The sequence below is a fragment of the Rhinichthys klamathensis genome, unplaced genomic scaffold (assembly GCF_029890125.1).
Source record: "Rhinichthys klamathensis goyatoka isolate OS25496 unplaced genomic scaffold, OSU_Roscu_1.1 h1tg000169l_1, whole genome shotgun sequence".
Classification (NCBI taxonomy): domain Eukaryota; kingdom Metazoa; phylum Chordata; class Actinopteri; order Cypriniformes; family Leuciscidae; genus Rhinichthys; species Rhinichthys klamathensis.
The window spans coordinates 3,193,696-3,210,097 of NW_026606700.1; the positions used below are offsets into that span (position 1 = coordinate 3,193,696).

Genomic DNA, 16,402 nt, shown 5'->3' on the forward strand with positions numbered 1-16,402 from the left:
GCCCGTGCATTGATCCCCCTTTGCTGCTGGACATTTTTATAATAGCTGATCACTTTAACGCATAGAACAACTAGTTTCAAATATGCTAAGATTATATACTAAGTAATATATAATTAGTAGACACATTATTTTTCACATATTTTACATTGTTGCAGCACCACTCTTCCCAGTCTGTCAATGATGCTCTGTTTAGTTCCTGTTTCTATTGGCGCTTTTCCACTGCATGGTACGGTTCAGTACGGATCACCTTTTGGAGCTTTTCCACTGCATGGGACGGTTCAGTACGGATCACTTTTTGGAGCTTTTCCACTGCATGGGACGGTTCAGTACGGATCACTTTTTGGAGCTTTTCCACTGCATGGTACGGCTCGCTTAAATAGTTCCACCTCGGTAAAGGTTCCAAGCGTGCCGCACCGATACTAAAATGTGATGTGTAAACAACACTGCAGCTCACTGATGGGTCAGAGAGAATCGTCACTACCACCGTCATTGGATTCGCGAAACAAGACAACAAACCCGCTTGCAGCCATAGCCACCGTAGTATCATTTGTTTCATTTGTTGTGCTTTTTTGACTTGACTTGCTTTAAACGACCGTCCCACGCAACTTGAAAAAAGAAATGGCTGAATCGTGGTCAGTAGACGAGGTGCAGACGTTCGTCTCGTTGGTAGCCGAGGAGTGGATGATGTCACGGCAGTAGGTGGCGCAACTATATATCAGTCTATAATGCCACCCACTTTGAAGCGGTACTAGTGGAACTGCAGTGGAAAAGCAAAGCGAGCCGTACCATGCAGTGGAAAAGCGCCATATGAAGCCCTGTCTTCTGAAAAGCGCAATGTACTCTGATTGGTCAGCTGGACCAGTGTGTTGTGACTGGTCAACCGCTTCAAACATGTTTCAGAAATGTCACGCCCCTTACCATAACCATGAGTTCCAACACACTAGAAACGCAACTCAACCAGGCCTCGCCCCCTTTATTTTGTGTATGCCTTGGGCGGGAATTATTTAAATGAGGAATATTGTGACGTATGTTCCTGGAAAAAAAGTCTACAATTGGAGTGTTTCAGGGAGTTCATAAACATTGATTACTGATATAGAAAATAGCACCCTTTGGAGTGACTTTATGATTTGTAACTTTACAGACCAACAACATTACACACTAAAGAAAGTTGAAAATGTAAAAAAGCATAATAGGTCCTGTTTAATTATATTATGTCCAATGTATTTCTTTGAGCTATGATAAAATGAAATTCAACTTTGAAAGAAGTTGTGTTCTTATACCATTCTCTCTCTCTTCTCCCATAATTTCCTGTCATATCTCTACTTTTTCTCTCAATAAAATGACAAAAAAAAGCCTAAAAAATGAAAACAATTTAAAAAAGCAACAACTATCCATGAGTAAGACTAACATAGTGTTGTGCATCATTACCTTGCTGATATGTCGATATTGGAGATGGCGTAAAAGTACTTGAGCAGGTTGTCTCTTTGTACGTATGTACCTCCGAGCGCCGGTCTCAGCAGCCGAAGCCGCAGGTTGGTGAAGGTGAAAAAGTCTCGGAGGCCTTTCATACTCTCCATCCGTGTGTACAAGTTGTCCATGTTTTGCAATTTTGTCCCAGCAAATATGGCAAAGCGGTCCCGGACCTCAAACTGCACGTTCTTCTCATTCTTGGAACCGACCCAACGAGAGTATTGCTCGGTACATATGACTCTGGTCACGTTAGTTGCCGACAGATCCTGCACTCTCTTTGGAGACATCCCGAAGGTCTCGAAGCAGTCATCAGCGTAGTACTGGTAAGGCTGCCAGGTTCGCCCATAGTTCAGGGACTTGTCCAGCACCATTATTGTGGGCCGCCCGTACTCAAAGGTTATCTGGATGTCATCTGTTAACTCAAGGCTTTTGTTCCAGGATAAGGATATGTTGGCCAGAAGAGGCTCAGGAAATCGACTCCATGTTACAGTCTGCCAATACGTGATGAGTCCAGTTCGCTCACGATCTTTCATCAGCTCTGGAGGATGGGCGAGTTCTTTAGTGGAGGCATCGCATTCGTCACTACACAGGTATGGGTTTTCCTACAGACAAAGATAAATAAAAACAAAAGATCAAATAAAGAGTGGTACAAAATTAAGGAAGGATATTAAATACTAATAAAAAATAAACTAATATTAAATATTAAAATATACTATACTATATATATATGATTTTGTTGCATGTTTTATAGCTATACACTACCACCAAAAAGTTCCCTAAAGAAAAATCACAGTTTCCACATAAATACACATAAAAAAACTGTTTTCAACATTGATGATAATAAAAGAGGATTCTTGAGCAGCAAATCAGCCTATTGGAAAAATTTCTGAAGGATCATGTGACACTGAAGACTGGAGTAATGATTCAGATGATTCATAAATTCAGATTTGCATCACAGGAATAAATAGCATTTTAAACGATATTAAAATAGAAAATAGTTATTTTAAATTGTTATAATATTTCACAATATTCATACTGTATTTTTGATCAAACAATTGCAACTTTGGTAAACATGAGAGACTTCTTTTTTTTTAAAAAAAAATCTTATTGACAAAGTGGTCACTACACCATAGTGTACATAAATATATATTATTTATGCACTAAAATATATAATCATCGATTTTTAAAAAGGGTTTTTGCATGTTTTATAGCTCATCATATGAAAATGAGATGTATATAAGATCAACTTCTCTGTATTTAAACAACCTCTTTCCAAGTTGCCAGATGAAATGAACGAATTTAATAATTGATGGATTGATGACTGAACTGACTTCAGCTGAACAATGACACTATTTTCGTTTAGAGCTGCTGTACAGCCGAAATGAACTTGGTTTGCATCATTAAATCATTTCCCCGTTTATCACTGTAAAGCTGCTTTGAAGCAATCTGTATTGTATAAAGTGTTATATAAATAAAGGTAATTTCAGGGTTTGAACCTTTGCCCTAGTGACACACCAGGTGTACGGATTTAACCACAGATTGCCATCTGGTCACGCTTGAACCCTTAATTCCCTTGTAAGTAAGCAACAACCATCCCACACAACAAACATTTGAGGAGTTAAAAGTCTCAGCACACACTGCAGCCTCTAAAACCGACAGATCGATGTCCAGGGATAGTTATTGTTTTACAGCCGGCACACTTGAACGTTTCTTGGGCCAAGCGTCTTCATGGACCATTAGCTTCCATTAAGAAATAATCAGACTACCTGTCCCAACCATCTGGAGTACCTTAGCACTTTGATCCATAACCAGGGAGCACCTTAGCCTAGCTCACCCCGCTGACTCAATCCTGCCGTCTTTCTCTGTATCATACAAATCCAGTCCAACTGTTGCGCCAGGTGGTTCTTAGACTAAACCTCCAGCTATCCTCGCAGGAATCACGTCACATCTAAAGAGTAGCGAGGCTCTTAGAGGAATGTTTGCCCACTGCTTGGCAGCAGCAAGAAACTGTGTCAGTAAACAGACAATGCGATCGTTTGGCCTCCCATGATTACTGTGATAACTTAAAGTGAAGTGAGTCATTTCTGTATCATTAGAACAATTACACAATTTAATAAGAAAAAGAAGACGCTACAATTGTCACAGAATCTGATAACATTAACTTTAGCCGAGTTCGACCTTCGCATTTGCATCGCACACTATTCAATGGGAAATCCCGACCTGTCTGTATGAGTCCAGTATTATTACACATTTATAAATGGTTTGACATCGCCTAGGAGAACCCACTTTGCACTGAGGATCTGGTTATAGGGGCTGACCGAGAAAGAAAGGTGTGTTCTACTTCATAAACGCCAGAGGAGAACTGACCCCGACTGAGCCTGGGTTCTCCCAAGGTTTTTTTTTTTTCTCCATCGGGTCACTTGATGGAGTTTTTCGGTTCCTTGCCACTGTTGCCTTTGGCTTGCTCAGTTGGGGATATTCAAATTAAATGACCCATCATACCACTGATCAGCTCTACCAAACTTGGATGTCTTTTTCCAGTAATAAAAAAACACTGTTAAGTTGTTTTGATTGAAACTGTGAAGCAGCTTTGATACAATCTGTATTGTGAAAAGCGCTATATAAATATATTTGACTTGACTTGACTTGACTTGTTCTTAAAATAAACAGTATGGGTAAAAATGGGGGAAATGTTAAATGTTACAAAGTTTATAAGAGCACTCACTTTGTTATAGTATGAAATGTTCTGACCACAGTTAACAAGCTGTGAAGAGCAGATACTACGCTCGTGGTGACTGGACCGTTAGTCTTGTACCTGGAGAGGTGGCCCTCTTTTTTTTCTGCGCCGTGAGTTAATTACAATGAAGGCAGCTCCCTGCGGACGTCCAGTCATATAACAGCTGGCGCTGAACAGCTTCAGAGGGATGCAGTCGCCTAATTATACCAGCCAGAAAGTGACTTGCACAAGAGTTTCAAATGTCCCAGAGAGTGCCAGAACAGGGCTTTAATATGCAAATATATTATCAAACCATTTTTAGCTTATTTTGTCAACTTAGTCATGTTTCTGAAGTTTAATGGATTTGGAGTACCTCTCAAATGCATTTTAGATCTTATGCTTGGTTTGCACAACACATCCTGTGCAGAACGGCACCAGAGCTCATTTGGAAGGGACCTGAAACCCCCAGAAAATGTGGGTCTCGGTACTCTTGTTTGGTGCGAACCAGATTGGGGATGGCAGCGTTCACACTTATTCTAATGAACTGCACTAACAGAGCAATCGCACCAGACTTCGTTTAAATCTAACCAAACCTGCCAAGTGTGAACACACCCTGAGAGAAATGTATTTTAATTTGGCGAAATTATGTTTTTATTTATGCAGTCAAGAACCAATAAAAAAAATACGCATGCTGTTTTTGAAACAATTGAACAATGAAATACGAGGAATGCAAATTACTACATGGTGATTTGAAGAATCCCCAAGACCTGAGGCGGCATGAAAACAGGCAGATGGGGGATTATTGCTTGTGGACACATGGGGACAAACTCAGTCCCCTTTGGGAGTAGGATGGGGGAGGATGCGCTTTGGATTCATGGAAAATTCATGAGAAGTGACAAAAACTAGCCAGCTACAGGATTTTTCTGTGACAAACAGACAACTCATTGTCTAAATGTGATGTTTTCCAGACTTGATGTTTTCCAGACGTGGTTAGAGAAAAAATCTGGACCGAATGTTTCTGTTTTCCCATGGTGCATTGCGAGACTGTGCAGTTACTCTACCTGCTATATTTAGTCTTGGCTGTTAATGTGTTTCTAAAACAGGCCAATAGGATTATTCCTCATATGGCTGTGCGGCTGAGAGTAGTTTCATTCAAAGAATATGTGTGAGGATGATACACAATGGAGGCTTTGAACGAGCGTGAACGCAAACATAAATCACACACCATCACAGTGTATGTTCAGATGTCTACTGTATGCAGCAATGGGTCATCTTTCTGCTTAGCTAAGCTGAGATCTTTCCTCCCTCCCCATCCTTTATACTCTCTCTCTCATTAGCTAGCGCTATACAATGAGAGCTTCCAGCAGGAGCTAACATCATGCAAGAGAAGGTAAGAAAATAAGCAAGGCGCTGAGTAAAAATGCAACGGCATCTCCTGTGGGCGCTGAGTGACTGAAATTTCCTCTAAATCTTTAATGAGCCGGAAAGCATCTCCAAAGAAAGTGAAGTTGCCAAATCTAGAGGGCTTACGTGGATCAATTAACTCGCATTCAATGTGAAGGGAAAAAAAGAACGCTGATTGTAAACACAGTTTCAACTGGCTTAACAGAGTGCCAGACTCACTATATCAAATATATGTTTTGTATGCCTTGTCAAATTCAAATAAACCAACTAGGAATCTGAGTCTGTAGAATAAAAGAAATGAATTCTCCAGAATTCATGATATATTTTGATATATTTGATATATTTTGGCAAAAAGACATTTATATAGGCCTCCCCTCATTCTTAATTTTACTCTATATATGACATCCTGTATATTTTCTTTCATGCTATTGTGTAAAATATTCTCTTTTGGTTTAATATGGTATGACTTTTTTTTTTAAATAGAATATTTTTTTTACAGTTTTTCTCAGTCGCTTTGGTACATTTCTCGAATCATCCTCGACATTTGTAAAACAGTAAGAGCATTTCTCAAAACAATTCGTACAAATAGCAGAACAACCATGGATTACATGCAAAAGCCAGTCTCTTGCTCAAAATCCTTAGTTCATCTCTCAAAAGTAGATATCTGTGTCAATGAACAAGTCAGTGCCATCAGAATGACAAGTCCTTGTGTCATTGTGTACGGATAAGACAGTCAAATTGCTTAGTCATGTTGTCAATATAACACTGTACTCTGGAGGGATAATCTGATGTCAATTTTGGCTAAAGTTTTGATGACAATTACTGTATTGCAAATTGTAAGTTACACCTTAGTGTATGTGGGAGTTTGATTGCAAGAGACTGGACAAGATTCACATTAATGCTTTTACTGTTTGTACTGTAATTTGTTGACAAACCATGTCATTGCAATACAGAAAGGAAAAGACAGCACTGCATAGCACAAAGAAAAAAAGTGAAATGTGAACAGGACAGATTTAGAAAAAAAAAAGTCTAATGGAAATGTATAGAAATATGCTTGATTATGACAACTTGTTCAACCATTTTGCATGTAAAGACATATGCTATGAACTAATGCCTAAATGTTGTGGGGGGTGAGACTATTCAATAAAGACCCATTATAACATTTTGATCAACATGACATAAGCAATTGATAATGTAGGAAACAGCAGAGAATTGTACATAATCATTTGCATGGATGTACCAAAGCATTTGCAACTTGTTCAAAGAAATGAGAAACTGCTTTTTTGAAGTGCACAAGTGACACAATGATGTGAAGATTGAACAGGTAGTTTTGAGAATTTCAATTCTGATCTGAGAAATGCAAAGCGACTGAGAAAAACTGTAAACAAATCGAATGAAACTAATTAAAAAATTTTTTATTTGTTTGTGTATTTTTATTTATAGGCTGCATGGAAAAATTATAGCATATAATATTATATAATAACATGAACTAAAATATACAAGAAGGCCTATAAATAAATAATCTAGATAGACAGACAGACAGACAGACAGATAGATAGATAGATAGATAGATAGATAGATAGATAGATAGATAGATAGATAGATAGATAGATAGATAGATAGATAGATAGATAGATAGATAGATAGATAGATAGATAGATAGATAGATAGATAGATAGATAGATAGATAGATAGATAGATAGATAGATAGATAGGCATTACAGTAGCAAATGGTTCACCTACAACTGCTGAGAGTCACAGGCGAGACACTTCCTGTCAAGGACGCCTCACACTACATTGAATCCCTGGAGTTGTAACGGTAAACACGTGTGGATCAGTTCTCTTTAACACTGCTGCTTTAAAACACACTGTGACTGCAGGCACTGGAGTTATTCTCACATGGAGCAAGTTTGATCTTGTGAATGCCAGAAGGTCTCCTCAGTTTAAAAGTGCCTGGCCCCTCCGCCCTCCCTCCCTCGCTCTCGCTCAACATCTGAATGCAGAGCAGGCTGATCAGTGGATGAACAGTCAGCTTTTATCGATCTGAGAAGAAAGTGCTGACAGGGAAGGACATGACTACACTCTTCTCCTAAAACTCATCTCTAGTTTCTTCTGCTCAGTAAGCCGTCTCAGGTCGACATGGAAAATATTCCGTAATCAGTATGCACGAAATATACGCCCTTGTGTCGGGTTATTGTATGAATAGTAGATGAGGACAGAAAGTTTTATGTGGTGCAATGTATTAAAAATGGGAAACTTACAGGAATCGTGGCCAAATGTGTTTTTTGGGAAAATATTAACAGTAAATATCTGGTGTAGATTACATCTGTTCTGAGGGTTTATTTATGTTAAAGTGTGTGTGTGTGTGTGTGTGTGTGTGTGTGTGTGTGTGTGTGTGTGTGTGTGTGTGTGTGTGTGTGTGTGTGTGTGTGTGTGTGTGTGTGTGTGTGTGTGTGTGTGTGTGTGTGTGTGTGTGTGTGTTCATTAATTTAACACTACCATTCAAAAATTCGGGGTCATTAAGATTTGTAATAAAAAGAAATGTAATATGTGCTCACCAAGGCTGCATTTATTTGTTCAAAAACGTACAGTAAAAACGTACAATTTATTACTGTTTTCTATTTTGAAATATTTAAGAATGCAATTATATTCCTGTGATGCAAAGCTGAATATTCAGCATCATTACTCCAGTCTTCAGTGTCACATAATCGTTCAGAAATCATTCTAATGATTTGGTGCTCAAGTAATAGTCCTTATTTTAGATAAGACACACATATATACTGTATATATATATATATATATATATATATATATATATATATATATAGTATTTAATTCATGCTATTATAATAATATAATGTGCTTTCATATTTCCATATTTTTATTTTCCTGGGATGTTTTGAGATTATTTCACGGTAGATATTTTCTGGCAATTTAAATATAAGTGAATTTTAACCACAAATATTCAACTTCACTGATTTTTTGAGGAATTCTTTAAATTTGAGTAATTTAGACTTTGCTATGATTAAACTACAGAGAAAACCCCACCCAGTCTGAAGGTGGAGGGTTGCTCACAGGTATCTCTCCAGCTGGACAGACCCGGGCACCAGGACGAGCCGGTGAGAAACCCTGGCATTTTTTACAGCCTTATTGCAGGTTACTGCCAAAGAACTGCAAACTTAAAACAATTATGTTTCTTTTTAAACTGAGTTTGAGAACCTGAGTTTGATCTGTTTCTCCTACATTTTACTTTTGACAACTAAATCCATCACCACAAATAAAAGACTTGTGAATCACTATGCCTTAATAAATTTGATTCTTGAAAAATCGATTTGGCTACTGAATTCCACACTCTGTTCACAGTCCAGCTACCCACCCGTTGTCACTGTGTGAGCCGAACGGTATATGGTGAGAGAATGATGTCATAGAATGAGCAATGTCTGATCCCCCCCAATCTCTCTCTCTCTCTCTCTCTCTCTCAACGGCATCCTGTCTTTTATCCACACACTCTAAATGTGTGAATTAGCACCCCGTCAGAAGCAGCTCTCCGTCTCCGGGCCCCATGCGTAGTGTCAGTCCAGCTGGACAAATCCTCTATCCGATTATTGTGCAATCAAGCGTCTGGCTAAATTCCCAAAGCATCTCTGATGGAGATTAACTTTGGCTACATTCATACTTTACCAACCTGACAGAGGGCCTTCAATTCACTCCTCAAAACACTGATTGTAAATTAATAATATTTTCATGGTTGTGACTGCCGTAATCTCTCTTCTCAAGTATGTCGCAGAGTAACCCAGAATGTCGATCGGTCACCAGATGTGCCCTGGAAAGACGCAGATTGTTTGCGCCCTCACGTCCGGTGCTAAACCTGAGTTGATTTACACAGATAATCCTGCGGTGGCTGCTGTCTCGTGCTACAGTGAAACTACACTGAATAACAGCTGTGTAGGCACATTTACACATCCACTCGGGCTTTGTTGACTCTCTGAACAAACACATTGTTAACGTCCACATGTTGCAGATTACTATATAATCTGTGTGAAGACATATCAGGGTTACTTGGAGACGTTTTAGTATTCTTGTGTCAGATCTTACTGTAATGTTTTTTCATTATTTTATTTTTTACTTTCTTTTATCCTTTCTTTCTAAAAATAAACAGAGCCAAACTATTTTTATGTCTGATTACTTGCCTTCTTAAAGCAACAGTCCACCCAAAAATGAAAATTCGGTCATTTACTCACCCTAATGTCCTTCCAAACCTGTATGACTTACTTTCTTCTGCTGAACACAAAAGAAGATATTTTGAAGAAAGTTGGTGACCACTATTTCGGTTCCCATTCATTTCCATTGTATGGTCAAAAAATAGGGAACCAAAGCTGTTTTTGTTTTCAATATTCTTTAGAAAACCTTATATTGTCTTCACAGGTTTGGAATGACATAAGGGTGAGTAAATATCCCTTTAACAGGTTTTGATAAGCAAACCCATATCCTCAATATGCATTGGTAGTTAATCACAATAATAACATTATTACAAAGGCATGTACTGTATACGTATATGCTATGATATATTTTCTTTCGATTTAAAAAGTGACTTTCTTTGCTATGAAACTTCTAGAGTTGCACTGAAATTGCATCAAACTTAGACTATCATAAATAAACATGATTGGAAACTATATTTGCATGCAAACACAAGCTGTTCCAGTAGAACAGATGTAACTGACAAAGCGGCAGAGCCAAAAGTGATCCAGTCCAAACTCACCAGAGTGCAGAACCTTTCCGGTGGGTTCCCACATGTGATATCGGGAGGCTCCACTCGAATCTGCATGTACTCCTTCATGGACGTGGGTTTGGGCTGGCAAGCGTAATATTCCCATGTTGGTCCATCGTCTGTGCTGACCAGCGACTTACAGATATCGTACTGGCCGAGAGTCAGGATAATGCACTGTAAGAGCAGGAGCGCCTGTGAGAGCATGGCACTGGATGGGTCCATGGGCATGAAAGAAAGGCAAGGAGTATCAGCATGGAAATTATTTAGATTGCGAATTTTCCAAAATCCATCACGGTGGCGGTTTCTTGCAAAAGGGCAATCTCTGGTCTTCCGTAGAAAACTGTGTGCGAATTTGTAAAATGTGTAATAATCAGATCTGTTGTGACATTCTCAAAATTCAAACTTCAGTTTCTATACGTGGCAACTGACTTCCTGTTCAGGGGTGGATGTCACTTCAGTTCAGAGACATAAAAAGCATTTAGTGGTTTGTGTGCAATCAGAAGATGTCTGGTGTCTGAGTCCAATCTGAGATTCAAGTGTGATGAGATTAGCTGTTTCATTTCTGATGGTTTGCCTAGGAAATAGAAAGAAATTAATTTTAAAAAACATGCTACAGTTAAAAAAACACTGTTATACAGTTATGCTGTGAAATATTTTAAAATACAATGCATGCATTTGCATTAGTTTATGGAGAAAATGAATATTTTACAAGGCAATATGTATATTTTATGATATTATTTTTTATAACAAAAAGGTATTAAATACCTTGGTTTTTTTTTAATTAAATGTTATTACTAAAGGTTTATATTGGTATCATGTGTTTCTCTGATGGTGTTTTGTCTTATACTGGTCACAGTTGATTGAGATGTTGGTTATGATTAATTTAAAGTCATCATGGCCTTATTTTGTGATTATCAGAAGATTTTACAGAAACAAACCGATTTGAATAACCCATCTACTGTAGGTTGGTATATTGACATTATATGAGTTAATGGCATATTCAGAACTGTAAAGTAAACTGACACCATTACAACTAAAACATCGTCACTATTTTTACAAAAAAAAATCCTGGTAACAACAGCCTTACCAGTTTTCCCACCCCAAAATTATTTATTAATTTTTTTATACAGCAGAACTTTCAAAGCTGTGTTTCAAGAACCTGCCACTCCATGTGCCCATCTTTTCTTTACTTTTACACTTCGACATTGCAATTGGAATCTTTTAAAATAATTTAAACGCTTAAGTAGGTCATCTGAACAGACATGGTGCAAAAGAATGCGAATTAATCAATTGTATTATGACGTGACATGAAATGCGCGCGAATATTAAACAAATGTATTATATTTATCTAAAAAGAATACGTATAAATCAAGGAAATTATAAATGTAAATAACTAAAGAAATAAATATCATATCAATTTTTTTCCCTCAGAAAACTGAGCAAACAAGTTTAGTTAAAAGCACTTAAAAAAACATCAGGGATTTGTAATAGACAATAACCTATTTTTCTCGAGCTAAAGTTAGCCTACTTGAATTCATCAAAGAGCATCCCCTGAAAAGCTGACCATAATCTGAGAGCTTTTAAAAGATTCAGCATGTTCAATTTCCAAAATATTTAAGACTAAATAAGTAACATACTTGAGTAAACTTACCCTGGCTCCAGATATCAGCACCATTACTGTACCCAGATGAATTTCTCCTGTATAAACTCTCTCTCTCAGTCAGTTCCCTGCCATATCACTTGAGATGGATGAGACACACATACACACGCTACTCCTCTCCGTAGATCACAGCAAACGCTTTCCCCTTCGTGCTTTCTTCGGCTGCCGCGTAGTTTGTTGGAAAGCATTCTAGATAGATGCCCTACATCCAGACTGCTCCGAAGCGAGTCATGTATTGCTTGAAAACGTGCATTTAAAGTTTGTCTTCCTGTCCCTGCCTTCATTGATGTCTCTGTCCTGTGCGCTCAAGGACAGACTTCGGAGTAGCTTCTACACCTCCCATTCCCATCCCCGCTCCTGCTCCATTCAATCTGCCTAATCTACTCTAGCCTATCTATTTGCGCATCGCAATATCCGACTTTCATTAGTCTTTTGCAAACCTCGATGCATATACTTTTGGCCACTGCAAACTGCCTGCCTTGTTTAGCCTAACTAGTGTGGAACAGAAGTTTATCTACGGGCTTGAAGAGCTGAACCGTCCCAGCAGCAGATGAGGCAGTCCGCCCCGCTTAAAGAGACAGATCATAGGCTGAGGATTCCACATCTCCTCCTCACAAGTCATACAGACAGAAGCCTTACAGAATATACCATAGCTTCGGTCAAATTGTAATAGGTTTAATGCATTAAAACTGTGGTAATGTATGTATGCGTATGTCTGTCTGTATGAATAAAAAATAAAATAAAAAAAGTAATAGGGCTGCCCCCTAGTCCACTAACTTTTAGTCGACTAAGAGGTTTGGTCGACCAACATGTAGCCTACTTTGTTTAGTCGCAAAAAAACAAACAAAAAAAATCCACAGGAGGTGGCGAAGTCACGCAGTCTGTGATGGACAGATCGTTAACGGCAGGAAATCCAAACATTCGCCTATCATTCATGGCCTCAAATAGGCTAAGGCTTATCAATTGAAACATGCAAGTAGTAACAAGCACTTGCAAGTGTTTGTATGGAGAGCGTGCGCTGCATGGCAGGCGCCGGCGCCATCACTTGCATTTAACTTAAAATACTTTGTCATTTTTACTCATACAGTAATGCAAACTGTAAATTGGGTCTTCAGTTCATTTCAGTTTCATTATTGTAAAATACTGAAAACAATCAGGATGCGCTTTCTGCCGTCTTGGTCTCAGTCACACTCACATCACAAAACGAACCGAAACTCACAGACATGAGAAATACATCTTTGGAAAGCTTGACATATCTACTTAAATGAACCAATTCAAATGGAAAATAAATATTCTCAGATATGTTATCCATATAAATAGATAGCCTAATGCTGAGATGGCGAGTCAGCATATATTATTGACTTAATCTCTGCAGCCAAAAACACAGAAAACATTATCAATAAATTATTATAATGTTTAGACAGTCTCCTTCTGTTTTTTCACGACACACTCATAATCATTATGTTTGCCGGTGCACTGTGGCAAGCTTTATGAGTGCGTTTGAGCGTTGAAAAGAGGTGTTTAATCCTCATAATGTTGAACATCAATCAGGAGGCAAACAAAATGTTATATGAGATAATTATTATATTTAAAGTTCTATACGAGGTTTGCATTTTTGCAATTATACTAAATAATTAAGTACAATTTAAAAACCATGACAATAAATATTATAATTTATAAGTAGCCTAAACAAACAAACAATAAATTAATAAATAAATAGTTTACGAACAGGCCAGAATGGGCAACATGATTGCAGGTAATATGGTTGCACAATTAACCTTTCTTAAGAGGTATTTAGTGCTTTAAAAATGGTTTAAGGCTTTTTGGTTCTAATATCATCTGATGGAGCTGTCCATGCACGGCATGATAATTTCCCTAAAAAGAGTAAACTGAAGCAATGAACAGAAATAATGACGTGTGTGCTTATAAGCCGAGATATTAGTTTAGTTTAAATAGATTTTTTAAAAATACTTTTCCCAGCCACTTTGTAAAATTAAGATCCTGTAAATCAACGAAACAACAAATCCCATCATCCCTTTCGGCAGCAGTGACGTCACTCGTCGAGCGCCAGTGTTCATCTCAGACGGAGAAGTGATGGCGGACGTCATGAATGTTGGAGTGAATTTAGAAGCTTTTTCTCAAGCGATTAATGCCATCCAGGCTCTTCGATCGAGTGTAACCAGGGTGTTCGATTCTCTTAAAGATGGGATGAAGAATAAGGAGACCCTTGAAGGGCGGGAGAAAGTCTTTATAACGGAATTCCAAGATAATTTACAGTCAGTGAATCGCGATTTAAAGTGAGTTGTTTGACAGAATTCACTAACGTTAACCCTGTTCACTAGCCCTTGTAACGGTATTCACACAGTAAATGCTATTGTTATTGTAATAAACCATGGTAACTTGTTTGTACTACCCAGTCCACTGCTGTCAGCATGAAAAGCAAGTAACCATAATGTTCGAGTCTTCCATTCCATAATGTTTTCATTATTATTTTGCAGTTGTAACAATTATTGTAGTAACTGTTTGGGCGGTAATTATGGTTACCATGACATCTTTTTAATTATGGTTTCTGAAGTCAAAACAGCTAGGCTTTAGGAACAATAAATTAAAAAGGTGTCATCGTTTAGAAAAACATACCTCTCTCTCTCTCTCTCTCTCTCTCTCTCTCTCTCTCTCTCTGTATGCATGTGTATATATATATATACACACACACACACATAAATTGTATATCAACCATAACAGTATGACTGTTGCTTCTGCAGTGAATTGGAGCGTCTCAGCACTTTGGTTGGCAGGCCGTCAGAGAGTCACCCCTTACACAACAGTGGACTGCTCAGTTTAGACCCCGTACAGGACAAAACTCCTCTGTACAGCCAGCTGCTCCAGGCTTACAAATGGTCCAATAAAGTAAGTTGTCAGCGTTTTGCTCATTCACCTAGCATTATTGTCTTGCAACCTGTACAAGAAGCTGTTTTATAATCATAATCATGGCTAAAGGGATGGCTTTAATACGGAGCCCCTATAAAGGGTCATGGCGGTGGAAAAATAACAAGTCAATGCTTTGCATTCTCTCAAATCCACAGAGAAACGTTGCGTTCACTCACAAAAACCTTTTTGAGTTCTTTGTGAGCGAATGCAAAGTTCCTCGGCGAGTTGGTGTAAAGCAAAACATTTGCGAGAGAACGCAAAAGGATTGACAAATAATTTTTCTTCCATCTCATATTTTTGTCCTTTACCATGTCCCTTTAGGGGCTCCGTACTTTAAAGGTTTATCATACGAGACAAAAAATTAGGTATGCACGATATATCTGCCACAATATTGATATCGGCCGATATATGTTCATTTTTAATGTTATCATTATCGACCCAAATTTGGCCAATATATTAAAGCCGCTAAATAATGGATTATTTCCTTCAGCTGAGACACTTCAGATGCGCGCTGTTCGCCATGATGGGGTTGAATTGCTTTACATACTGTATGATTGGAATCTAAACTATATTTTGAAGGAAAATACAGTTCAAGTGCAACATGTGCAGCACACATAACATATTGAGAACATCATTAAAATTGTGTGCTTGAGACATGGCTTTTAATGATGAGACTTTTGTTTTTGTAATCAGGCTCTCAAAAGTTATACAAAAATTTGGATTTAGATTGATCGTCCAATATATCAGTTATCGCTTTCTAATATAAAAAGAGTTATCGGTATAGGCCAACATTTTCATATCAGTACCTACAAAAAATAAAGGTCCTTCTACTAAAAGATATTGACTGTAGTACCGTATGCAAACAAAGGTTCATAGTTTCTTTAGGTTCTGCTCAGTGGTGTTGTAGCTGTATGTAATATTATATAGGAAAAATTATATGAACCCTTGTATTTACTGTAAACTGGAGAGCCCTCTCTCATTTTGGCTTAATACTTGTTGATCTCACATTGGTTTTGTCTTCATGTAGTTTTAAAAAGTCGCTTCACATCTGTTAATGAATTCCCAACGAACATGAATGCGAGGCTTTTACATCATCATGGGCGTCAGACTCGGCTGAGACTTGGAATTGAATATCATCTTGCGTCTAATAATACTATAATACTATACTCAAGAGGAAGCAGATCTACGGTTTGATGATCTAATTCACAGCGCATCAATGAGACGCATTATAGCTTGTAGCTGTGATTTGCTTAATGCAACGCGAGTAGTTCCAAATGTAAAAAAGAGTCAGAAGTCCGTCTGCTTAATTTGACAGAAAATAGAGTTGTGTTACTTCTTGCCTAGTAAATCTTCTTTTGTTCCTGTCCTGAAAAGGCTGTAAAATTATGTTCTCTTTGGATCAAGGTCCTCTAGCGAATCCTCTCAATAAAACGCACACCACGTCTTGCCAGAAGAG

General features: G+C 38.0%; 2 protein-coding genes and 1 long non-coding RNA gene across 6 annotated transcripts in view; 2 read left to right on the plus strand and 1 right to left on the minus strand.

The window, feature by feature from the left end:
• ntng2a (netrin g2a) overlaps nt 1-12,569 on the minus strand; it is a 93,264-nt gene extending 80,695 nt beyond the window's left edge. For 2 of the 4 annotated variants that reach the window (XM_056259719.1, XM_056259717.1), the window contains exons 1-3: nt 12,010-12,569; nt 10,350-10,932; nt 1,429-2,072 (exon numbers count right to left, since the gene is read on the minus strand). In XM_056259719.1, the coding sequence (XP_056115694.1) occupies nt 1,429-2,072; nt 10,350-10,586 (881 nt within the window). In that variant the 5' untranslated portion in view covers nt 10,587-10,932; nt 12,010-12,569. The remainder of the gene's footprint in view (nt 1-1,428; nt 2,073-10,349; nt 10,933-12,009) is intronic. The other 2 variants (XM_056259718.1, XM_056259716.1) reach the window with 2 other exon arrangements.
• Nucleotides 1,689-9,683, plus strand: LOC130091683 (uncharacterized). The gene is made up of 3 exons (XR_008807840.1): nt 1,689-1,793; nt 1,909-2,060; nt 9,368-9,683. It is a non-coding gene; the product is annotated as an uncharacterized LOC130091683 (long non-coding RNA).
• Nucleotides 12,570-14,089: 1,520 nt separating the features above from the next.
• Nucleotides 14,090-16,402, plus strand: part of med27 (mediator complex subunit 27) — a 70,747-nt gene continuing 68,434 nt past the window's right edge. The window contains exons 1-2 of the mRNA XM_056259741.1: nt 14,090-14,315; nt 14,781-14,925. Coding sequence (XP_056115716.1) covers nt 14,113-14,315; nt 14,781-14,925 — 348 coding nt within the window. The 5' untranslated portion in view covers nt 14,090-14,112. The remainder of the gene's footprint in view (nt 14,316-14,780; nt 14,926-16,402) is intronic.